The following is an 11131-nucleotide window of genomic DNA, read 5'->3' as shown; positions in this document are numbered from 1 at the left end:
TTTGATATGTTTCGTGTGTTGGTAGAGTGGCAGTTTTCGCGCTCTATCAAATCTATTCAGTCGGACTTAGGGGGTGAGTACCGAAAACTACATACCACCTTCCAGTCCCTTGGCATTAATCATCGCCAATCTTGTGCTTACACGCACGAACAAAACGGAAGAGTCGAGCGCCGCAACAGGCATGTCATTGAAACAGGTCTGGCTCTTATGGCCCAAGGGTCGGTCCCCCAACAATATTGGGACCACGCATTCGAAACAGCCACGTGCTTAATTAATTATCTCCCGTCATCGGCTTTACAATTTGAAAGCCCGTACTTCCGAGCCCACAAAAAGCTACCACCCTATCAATTCTTACGAGTCTTCGGGTGCTTATGTTACCCCTATCTAAGGCCGTACAATCGGCATAAGATAGAGTTTCGTTCCACTGTCTGTGTTTTCCTTGGCTACCCACCGTCTTTTCGAGGGTATAGGTGCATGGACCTAACTAGTGGGAAAACTTATATCTGTCGCCATGTGCGATTTGACAAGTCGATTTTCCCTTTTGCTGCAGGTACAACACCACGGGTTCGTGAGCCACAATCCGCACCATGGGCTTCTGGACCAATAATTCTAGTACCCGCTGTGCATACTCCTACTGTTGTACCACGTGACTCGGACCTTGTGCCGTTAGCTCAGGAGACCCCGCTTTTAGCCATTGAGCCTGCTACACTGGCAACTCGAGGTCGAGGTCGGGGTCGGGGTCGAGGTCGAGGCTGAGGTAGAGCTCAACCTCAGGAAAGGGACCACAACATGCGGCTTCGTCACATGACTCACGGCACTACTGAGGAGTTTCAGGCCTTAGTAACAGTCACAGCTGACCCAACGTGTTACTCTCAGGCTGTGGGCCACCCGCACTGGCGGGATGCTATGGATCAAGAGTTCAACTCTCTCCTCCATAACAACACCTGGCGGCTTGTTCCACCCGAACCAGACATGAATATAATCGGGTGCAAGTGGGTGTTTCGCACGAAGCGCATAGCTGATGGCGCAGTTGAACGGCACAAGGCACGCCTTGTTGCTAAGGGTTTCAATCAGGTAGCCGGCGAAGACTTCTTCGACACCTTTAGCCCGGTGGTCAAGCCAACGACGGTTCGCATGTTACTATCATTGGCTACCACCCATAAATGGACCCTACGGCAACTGGACGTCCACAATGCCTTCCTGAATGGGCACTTAGCTGAAACAGTCCACATGAAACAACCACCTGGGTATGAAGATCCAGCTCACCCAGATCACGTCTGTTTGCTCCAGCGGTCTCTGTATGGTCTGAAGCAGGCACCGCGGGCCTGGTTCAAACAGCTGCATGATTTTTTACTCACTACAGGGTTCTGTGCGTCGAAGACGGATGTCTCTCTATTCTACTACAACGCGGATGAGTCTCGCGTCTACCTCCTGGTCTATGTAGACGACATCATCATGATGGGCAATAATTCCTCATTGGTTAACACATTACTTAACCGTCTAGCTGCAGCTTTCAAAATCAGGGACCTCGGCAAACCGGGCTTCTTTTTGGGTATTGAGACATTACACACAAGTGCAGGAATGGTCTTGTCCCAGCGGCGTTATATGAATGATTTGTTGAACAGGGCCGGAATGACAGATTGCAAACCTCTAGCAACTCCAGCATCCACTACGCAAGCGGTTACCCCGTCTGATGAGCTGTTTGATAATCCCACTCAGTACCGTCGCATAGTCGGCGCCCTGCAGTATCTCATTATCACTCGTCCGGACTTATCTTATGTTGTTAACCGCTTATGTCAATTCATGCACTCACCGACTGTTGATCACTGGGGCATGGTCAAACGCGTGTTACGTTATATCAAGGGCACTGTGGATTATGGGCTTCGACTGTCGGCTTCCACTTCTACCTCGATTCAGGCATATTCTGACTCCGATTGGGCTGGCTGTCCGGTTGATAGGAAGAGCACCAGTGGGTATGCAGTCTTTCTTGGGTCCAATCTCAACTCCTGGCTTTCCCGGAAGCAACGGACTGTGGCCCGCTCGTCGACTGAAGCAGAGTATAAAGCCTTAGCTGATGTGGCAGCTGAGGTTACGTGGGTTGTCTCTCTTCTCCGTGAGTTGGGTCTACATACGGGTCAGCCGTCCAGTTTGTGGGTGATAATTTAGGGGCGAGGTACCTCTGTGCTAATCCGGTTTTTCACGCCAGGACGAAGCATGTTGAGATCGACTACCACGTCCGTGATAAAGTAGCGACAGGGGAGTTTGTGTTTAATTTTGTTTCAACCAAAGACCAGCTTGCTGACATTCTCACCAAACCGCTTCCAGGGACGCGGTTCGTGGCTCTCCGAGACAAGCTCAATGTGGTTCGTCACCAGCCTTGTGCTTGAGGGGGTGTGTGAGTATTATTATTATTATTATTATTATTATTATTATTCTGCAATCTATAGTTTGTAATATGTGGCTTTAGAATAAGTCTTTAGTTTGTATCCTGATAGATAGGAGAGATTAGAGGTGTACTGAGATATACACTCGTGTAATCTCTCACAGTTACAACTGAATTGAAACTTTGAACTTCCATCACTATGAACCATACGACATTAAATAGAATGATTTAATTCCTCAACAACAACAACAACAATAATCCATTCCACAAACATAAATTTTCATTATTGTTCCCAAACATACATTTTCATGGCTATATTATTAGAGGAATTGGATCAAACAAAGCAGCATGGATACGATTATTAGTCTCTAAGTTCCTGAAGCTTTGCCCATCTCCATATTGATACATGCACAGAGATACTCTGCCAACATTCTGTGTAACTGGAACGAATGTTTTAGGGAAAGTGTCATCTTCAAAAAGAAATTTATTGATTTTATTCCATGTTTCATTGATATGACCATCAACGTAATCACGAGCCTCTTCAAAAGAGACTTTAGCCTCATTTGCGTAACATTGTATTGCTTTTGGTACATCACCCCTTTTCATCTCATACTGAAATCAAAGAAAAATAAAGAAATATATGATTATACATATAGCAGTAATTAGCCAATGACCTTGTGTTCAGGTAGCATGAAATGACTCTCCCGGATGTCATGAGTTCGAGCATCAGGGATCGATATTAATTAACTCTTTGTGGCTGGTATGGGCAACACAGTAGTGCATATATACAGTAGTGACTAATGTTCGACTCCCAGCAGGAGTAGTCAATTGACTACTCTTTGTGGCTGTACGGGCAACACAATGTATACAATAGTGACTAATGCTCGACTCACAGCGAGACCATCAATTGGCTGGTATGACTAATGAGTGCATACAGTAGTGACTAATGTTTGAACACAGTGCATACAGTAGTGACTAATGACTGACTCCTAGTGAGAGTAGTCGTCAATTGGCTGGTATGACTAATGGGTGCATACAGTAGTGACTAATGTTTGAACACAGTGCATACAACAATGACTAATATTCGACCCCAACGGGAGCAATCAATTGACTCGAATATAAGCAACATAGTGCATACAATAGTGACTAATGTTCGAACACAGTGCATACAATAGTGACTAATGCCTGACTCCTAGTGAGAGTAGTCGTCAATTGGCTGGTATGATACATTAAAAGAAACATCGTCACATGTTTTCAATTGTGTTGGAAATGCAGTCAGCTTTAATGTAAAAGTAAATGCTTCTACCTACCAAATGATAGATGTGATTTGTGAATGGTGAGAAGAAGGTAGTATGCAAACATCTCATGTTCCCAATATTCAACACTCTACTATGCACTGGATAAATCTCGACTTGTGATCTTTGCCGGTAAATGAGTAAAAGAACCACAAGGGCAAACCAACATAGATTATCCATAACTGATCAGTTCAAACTAAAAAAGCTGAAAATCGAAATTGTAACCTTATGGTTACCACGACAAACCATCGCGTAAACATTTTCATAAGGGCTATATTAGAGGAATAGGTTCAAAGAGTAGAGTTTGGATACGAGTCTGAGTCTCAAAATTATTGATGCCATGCCCATCTCCATGTTGATACATGCACTGAGCCATTCTGCCAGTGTTCATCGCAGCTTCAATGAATGTTCCGGAGAAAGGGCTACCACCTTCAATTCCAACTTTATTCATTTTCTTCCATATCTCATTCATCTCCAAATCAATGAAACCACGAGCCTCGTTCACAGAAGCTTTAGTCTCACCCATGTAACATTGTATTTTTAAAGAAAATAACGAGTAAAGAACTTGCATATGTATATCTCCAAGAATATTAAAAACAAAAAAAACATAAAGACATACATATAATAATATAGAAAAAGTTTAGTAATAATCAAGAATATAAAAGAACTGAGGCAACCCGGCCCAGTCATACCGTTGGTTTAAGAAACACAAGGTCCAAGTTCAACTTCCCGTGACATATTGACTTTCTTAATTTGAATTGGTCAGTTATGATTTTATATATGGACAACTTAGATTGTTTAATTTATTGTTGTCCTTTGTTAGTTAGGGTCGACTTTCTTGATTTGAGTTGATTTGCTATGGACAATATAAGCTGTTTTACTTTCTTGTACTTTTTTTTTGCCAGTTAAGGTCACAAGATAAGATTGACCCCATGCACAACACCGGGTAGTGATTGTGGGTTGCCCTTATCGTCAAAAAATTTTTATTGTACCAAAAACTTGTGTTAGACACTGAGACCGTCTCACTATAAGACTGGATTGGACGGGTCGGATCAAAATAAAAATGTAATACTTATACACATAAATGTAATGCTAGTTAAAAATAAAGTATTTATTACTTATATGAGGAAATTTAATACTTTTACATTTTGATTTAAAAGTATTACATTTTTTCTCAAAAAAGTATTATATTTTCTCTTATAAGTAAGAGATACTTATCAACATTACTTATTATTAGGGAAAATGTAATACTTTTGATGGAAAATAATATTACATTTTCGCTTATAAGTAACAAACATTTGAGTATATATTTATGACATTTGCATGTTGATCCAACCCGTTTCACGGATAAGGATCCGTAAGATGATCTCACACAAGTGACAAATGTAACACAATTCAAAACAAAATTAATCAGGGGTGTTCATCAATGTTCATCAATTTTTGCCGGCAAATTATGTTGTGGTGGACACGGTTCCAAAATTGTTCGTAATTATGAATATATAGTTCAAAAATTATGAACATATGTTCTATAATTATGAACATAGGGTTTTGAACATAATTATGAATATATAGTTATGTAATTATGAATATAGAGATTCAATAATTGTGAATATAAAGTTCAAAAATTATGAATATAGCTTTATAATTATGAACATAGAATTCTGTAATTGTGAATATAGAGTTCAAAAATTATGAACATGAAGTTCAAAAATTATGAATATATAGCTTTATAATTATGAACATATAGTTCAGTAATTATGAATATAGAACTGTATCCACCTTGCAAGGTGGACACAGTTCCACAACATAAAGATTGATTTTTGCCCGCACCTTCTTGGTTAAGCCCATCATACCTAATTTGTCTAGTGTGTTGTTTACCTTTCATGTAGTTTAAGATCTATTATCCAGAGCATCATCATATAGTGGTTGTGAATTTCCTTAAAATCCCAAAAACAAATCGAATTAAAAAAATTAAAAAGGAATTTATACATACAGGTGAGGTGCCTTTATCATTTGCAAGACGAAGGATCATAGCTGACAGACGGATTATTTCATGATAATCTGTCAAGCAATTGTGGGCAGCAACATCATCCACTGGGTTGTTGACATAGAAAAACCCATGAACTAATATTAGAGGACAACTTATTGAAATCCATGAATTTTTAATGTATTCTTCAAAGGTTGGGGTGTATCCACTGTGGTACCACTTTGCTTCTTGTAAATATGCCTTGCATAGATCTGCCCACTGTTCATGCACTCATAAAAAAAATTAAAATTTAAATTATATAACGTGATATTAGTTATTAATTAATTGATTAAAATTAGATTTATAATTTTTAATTAAAATAATAAAAAAAATACCGCTTTTTTGAGGTAATGTGCAATAGAGATGCCATGTTCCTTAGAAACATCGAATGCGACTTCATTGACGAAGTTGTTGAGTGCCAAATAGCAAAACCTCATGTATTCTGGGAGATGTCCTATTTCTGTAACATCAACCCATCTGAAAAATTTGAATTTGTGCATCAGTTTAATGCTTAATATGCGCCCAACCGCACAACCGCACGGGAAATCATTCCCGCACTTATCCCTTCCCTATATATATATATATATATATATATATATATATATATATATATATAAAAGGTTACCTTTCAATGGTATCAGTGAAGAGCTGCAATTCATCCAAGGTACCATAAACATCATACATATCATCAATTGTGCAAATGAAACAATTGAGCTTTGCTCCTATTTTTCTGCAGTTTACATACTTAGGGTCGGAGCTCGAACCGACTGTCCAAAAGAAATTCTCTACCACTCTATCCCTCACAAATGTTAATCTTTCTGGTATTAGTGATTTCTTCCACCACCTGAATTGCAAGGTTAATTTAGAGTAAAGTAAACAAGAATAGCTTAGCCTAACTAAAGTATTTATGATAGTAACTCAACTTAGAATGAGTCAAAGGCATTATGTGGTTGTTTTATCCCAAAAAAAATTTAAAAATAAAAAGGAGGATAATTTAGTGATTGACTGGTTTAAGGTTACCCTACATAGTAAGGCGTAACCAGGGATGGATATGATCCAGAAATTTTCTCCAGTGGGGGCAAAATTAAAGGTTAAAATTATTGAGATATTTAAAAAAAAAAAAATTAAACAAGAAAAAAAAAAAAGAAAGAAGAAGTCACAATGTTACAAATAAAAAATTCAATTAGAATTGTCACTATTAATATTAAAAATGTCAAAATCAAAATATCACTCATCTCACTATTAATATTAAAAAATGGGGGTGGGGTGGGAGGAAGAAATCACAATGTTACAAATAAAAAAGCTAATTAAAATTCTCACTATGATATTAAAATATTCGAATACAAAATTAAGTGCTTTAGGGTTCAAACCACGGATCATTTCATATTATATATGGAAATAATGACCTTACCATCTAAGTCAAATTACCCTTTGCTTAAATTTTGGTATACTTAATATATATACAATATATGTTGGGTGAGAGAATGGGGACAGATACCCCACTGTGACTCCTCACTGGGCGTTACCTTGGGCAAGGGCAGACTGGGCCTTGCCTAAGACACAATGCTGAAAGGGTTCTAATAATCTAGTGTCTTTTTTTTTTTTTTTTTTTTTTTTTCAAATTTATGACTTTATATTTATTTTTGTTTTACTTTGTTCGGGCCTATACAATGATAGGACCAACCCTAACTCCCACCGGTAACCTACATATATACCTTGACATAAATTTTAAGTCCTCCATATGCAAAGCTTGAACAATGTTGAAGTCTAATTTAGCCAACTCCAAAAGGATGTGGTATCTGAGGTTGGTTTTTCATTGACCTTAAGTATTCAATAACTCATATCTCTCCACACGATAATAGGGTTGATGCAATAGCATATATATATATATATATATATATATATATATATATATATATAAAAGCTCAAATGCAACGAGACACCAATAGTACGTGTTCCAAAACGTGCGGTCAGTGCGGCCTCATCATTAGTTATGCAAAAACGCACCTATAGTGTCAAAAAATGCACCATGAGGTACACATCACCCCAAAACGCATAAAAGCACCACACAGTGTTCGAAAATGCACCATTAGGTGTGATGAGATATGATGCATTTTTTGATGTGTGGTGCATTGGTGCATTTCCTTTTTGTGCATTTCTTAACACTATTGGTGCATTTTTACACAACTAATGGTAAAACTGCACTGAGCACGTTAAGATCGGGCCGCGCGCGCTAACATGGCCCTATATATATGTGTATGTATATATATATATAATGGTGACTTACCTGGACACGGATCTCAAATCCTCTAGATACACAGCTTGAGCAATGTTGAAGTCTACTTTAGCCAAGTCCAAAAGGGTGGAATTATTGGAGGTTGTTTTCCCTAGGTCGAAGGAATCAATGTAGAATCTAGCCTCCATCCTGGGGACCCTCCAGTGCAATGGGAGGGCTAAGGCACGTTGGACATGTGGCAATAGTTTGGGGTCATTGAGGTTTTGGTCATGGTTGATGACCTGTTTGAGATGCTTGCCAGAGAAATCTCTAGCCACTTCCAAAATTGTATCATCTTCCTTTGATAGAAATGATGCTTCATATAAATTCAGCAATCCCTTGGTATCTTCACCAAGTTTGGGATTAAAACCAAGCCTCTTCCCATCCATGAAACCCTCAAATACCTCTGCATGCATGCAAATTAATTAGATGTTAATGAATTCATAATGTTATATATATATATATAGAATTGTTGGGCAAAAGGGTCAAATACATGCATACATCCCTTCCCATGAGTTCGTGTGGACAGAGTTGGACCATGTGTGGACAGAACTGGACCATTGAATAGTTGAGATCAACTTAGATTTCACCAACTGTCACGCAACTGTACGTTCGTGCATTTCATTTGCATAGTTCGCGATGCTTATAGAAATCTATATCATTAATCTCAAGCATTCAATGATCCAGATCTGTCCACGTGGACTCATGGGAAGGGTGGACTCATTTGATCATGAGTCTATATATAGAGAGAATTATATTATTATATTATGACCTGGAGAAATATCAAAGCCATTTTGTCTGAGAATTCTAAACTCAAGAGCTGTGGAATACAGGTCCTTCTCTTCTGATGATTTGAAATTATTTCCACTCTTCTGCGCATAGATATCCGTCAAAACTGCATTGATTTCGTCCTGAAAATGGTAAGAACAATCAAACTTCTGCAGCTGATCAATCATCTCTATTTTCTCTGCTTCTTTAATCTCTCCATCATTCAGCATATCTTGCACTTTCTCCTTCAACTTGTCGCGCCGCGTAACAAACCTCTCACCCTGCAACCGTTAAGAATGTTACCCAGAAAGTAACTATGAATATAAGAGTAGTAAAGATGATAAACATATATATATATATACAGATAATTGGTTACAGTATAAGAATTGGTGTTGAGTGATTGAATGTAATTGAAATCCCATGTGGGAGGCCCATAATTTCCAGATTTTCTTGGAATTGTTGTTGTTTTTGTTGTGGTCTGATAAGACATGCGAAAGGAAGAGATATGAGATCTTGGAGGGGAAGGAAGTTTGTGTGTGAAAGAAGAAAGCACATTCGCAATTGAAGCCATTGAAGAACACTTGTTTTTTGCTTTATCACTGGATAGTTATGGAGGATTGTGAGTTTTGGGTTGCCACTTAGCCAGCTTTTATAGAGAAATCGAGTTAATACCCAAAATCGTCCTCGACTATAGTGGTTTTTCTCAATTTCGTCCTAAACGACTTTGGTGGCCTAATATTGTCCCAGACTTTTGTGTTTCGCTCAATTTAGTCCTCCATTTGTTATTCCGTCAAATTGGTGTTAAATAAAGGGACAATTCAATAATGTCAATATTGATCTCTCTTTACTTTCAACTTGTGAAGTGCGAAATTCCTCTTTCTTGTACAAATTACATCCAGAATTACTCCCGAACCTGCAAATCAAATTTTATATTCGCAGTTTTAGGAGTCATTCTGGGGGTAATTCGTAAAAAAAAAAGGGATTTCGCAGTTCACATGTCTATGAGTAAAGAGATGCCAATATTAAAATTACTGAATTGTCTATTTATTTAACACCAAATGGAAGAATAACAAATGAGGGACTAAATTGAGCAAAAACACAAAAGTCTGGGACTAAATTGAGCGAAACACAAAAGTTTGGGATGATATTAGGTCACCAAAGTCGTTTAGGACGAAATTGAGAAAAATCACTATAGTCGAGGACGATTTTGGGTATTAACTCTAGAGAAATCATACAGAGTGAATATCCTGCATGTCTCCGATACCAATTCAACTGTGTTCTATGTGTTCTAATAATAATGTTATTATAATATTATTAACCACGTGTTTTATTTTTATTTTTTTATTTTTTATGACAGCTAACCGGTTTAGTTATTGTTAATTAGTGTAATTAAGTTAGTGGGTTAATGGATTGTTTAATTAAAGTTAGAGGGGTAATGGGTGTTAGTGCGTGGTTAGTTTAACAATCAACACTACTACCAAAGAACTTGTGGTCCAATAGTATCAAGTTGAATTCGCTTGAGTAGAAACGCTATTGACTCTCTATTCTTCAGTAGGTTGAGAAAGTAGTTATGAACAGATACTGTATTGTAATAGAGCAACACTGATAAATATAATACTACTAACTACAATTATTACAGTGATGCACTTTTGCACAGGTGCATCATGGCAAATTCTTCCACATAATTTTATATCCTAGCAGTCCAATCGTTATGCTGTGGAATAGGTGGACATGATTCTATGTTCATAATTATTGAATTATATGTTTATAACTATAAAGTTATATATTCATAATTTTTGAACTTCATATTCATAATTATCCAACTCTATATTCACAATTACAGAACTCTATATTCATAATTACTGAACTATATGTTCATAATTATAAAGCTATATATTCATAATTTTTAAACTTCATATTCACAATTATTTAATCTCTATATTCATAACTACAGTACTATATATTCATAATTATATTTACAACTCTATGTTCATAATTATAGAAGTATATATTTATAATTTTTGAACTATGTATTCATAATTATGAATAGTTTTAAAACTATGTTCACAGTTCCACATTATAATTTGCCCAAGCAGCCCAATCGTTATGCTATGGACCCGTGTCCAGCATGCAATATGGACACGGTAACAGTGCCGTTAGTGGCACCGTTATCTTCCATTTTTTTTAATTTCAGACCGTTTCGTTATAGGAGTATATGTTCATAATTTTATCACTATATGTGCATAATTGTAAGTTCATAATGTCAGAGCTCTGTGTTCATAATTTCATAACTGTACATTCATAATTCTGTAACTGTACATTCATAATTCAATAACTGTAAATTCATAATTTTCAAAGCTCTATGTTCACAATTTTAGAGCTCT

General features: G+C 37.4%; 2 protein-coding genes across 2 annotated transcripts in view; both read right to left on the bottom strand.

Annotated features, from left to right (window-relative positions):
* LOC109152420 (terpene synthase 10-like) overlaps window positions 1-9321 on the bottom strand; it is a 24269-nt gene extending 14948 nt beyond the window's left edge. Inside the window, exons 1-3 of the mRNA XM_019300105.1 lie at window positions 9124-9321; window positions 8752-9028; window positions 7992-8385 (exon numbers count right to left, since the gene is read on the bottom strand). Of these exons, the coding sequence (XP_019155650.1) occupies window positions 7992-8385; window positions 8752-9028; window positions 9124-9318 (866 nt within the window). The 5' untranslated portion in view covers window positions 9319-9321. The remainder of the gene's footprint in view (window positions 1-7991; window positions 8386-8751; window positions 9029-9123) is intronic.
* On the bottom strand, window positions 3922-7461 carry LOC109152424 ((-)-alpha-terpineol synthase-like). The gene is made up of 5 exons (XM_019300110.1): window positions 7420-7461; window positions 6330-6548; window positions 6040-6181; window positions 5672-5923; window positions 3922-4188 (listed from the first exon to the last, which is right to left on the bottom strand). Exons 1-5 carry the CDS (start codon window positions 7443-7445, stop codon window positions 4180-4182), a joined length of 648 nt encoding a protein of 215 aa, XP_019155655.1. The 5' UTR covers window positions 7446-7461; the 3' UTR covers window positions 3922-4179.
* Window positions 9322-11131: the final 1810 nt, after the last annotated feature.

The sequence above is a fragment of the Ipomoea nil genome, unplaced genomic scaffold (genome assembly GCF_001879475.1).
Source record: "Ipomoea nil cultivar Tokyo-kokei standard unplaced genomic scaffold, Asagao_1.1 scaffold2403, whole genome shotgun sequence".
Classification (NCBI taxonomy): Eukaryota; Viridiplantae; Streptophyta; class Magnoliopsida; order Solanales; family Convolvulaceae; genus Ipomoea; species Ipomoea nil.
Note: the sequence above shows the minus strand (reverse complement) of the source record. Positions and strands in the feature narration are given on the sequence as shown.

Coding starts and splice junctions, on each gene's coding strand:
- LOC109152424 (XM_019300110.1), bottom strand. CDS start 7,445: ATGGAGGACTTAAAATTTATGTCAAG. Junction 6,549..7,419: donor GACTTAAAATTTATGTCAAG/GTATATATGTAG, acceptor CTTGCAATTCAG/GTGGTGGAAGAAATCACTAA. Junction 5,924..6,039: donor CACATTACCTCAAAAAAGCG/GTATTTTTTTTA, acceptor GTGCATGAACAG/TGGGCAGATCTATGCAAGGC.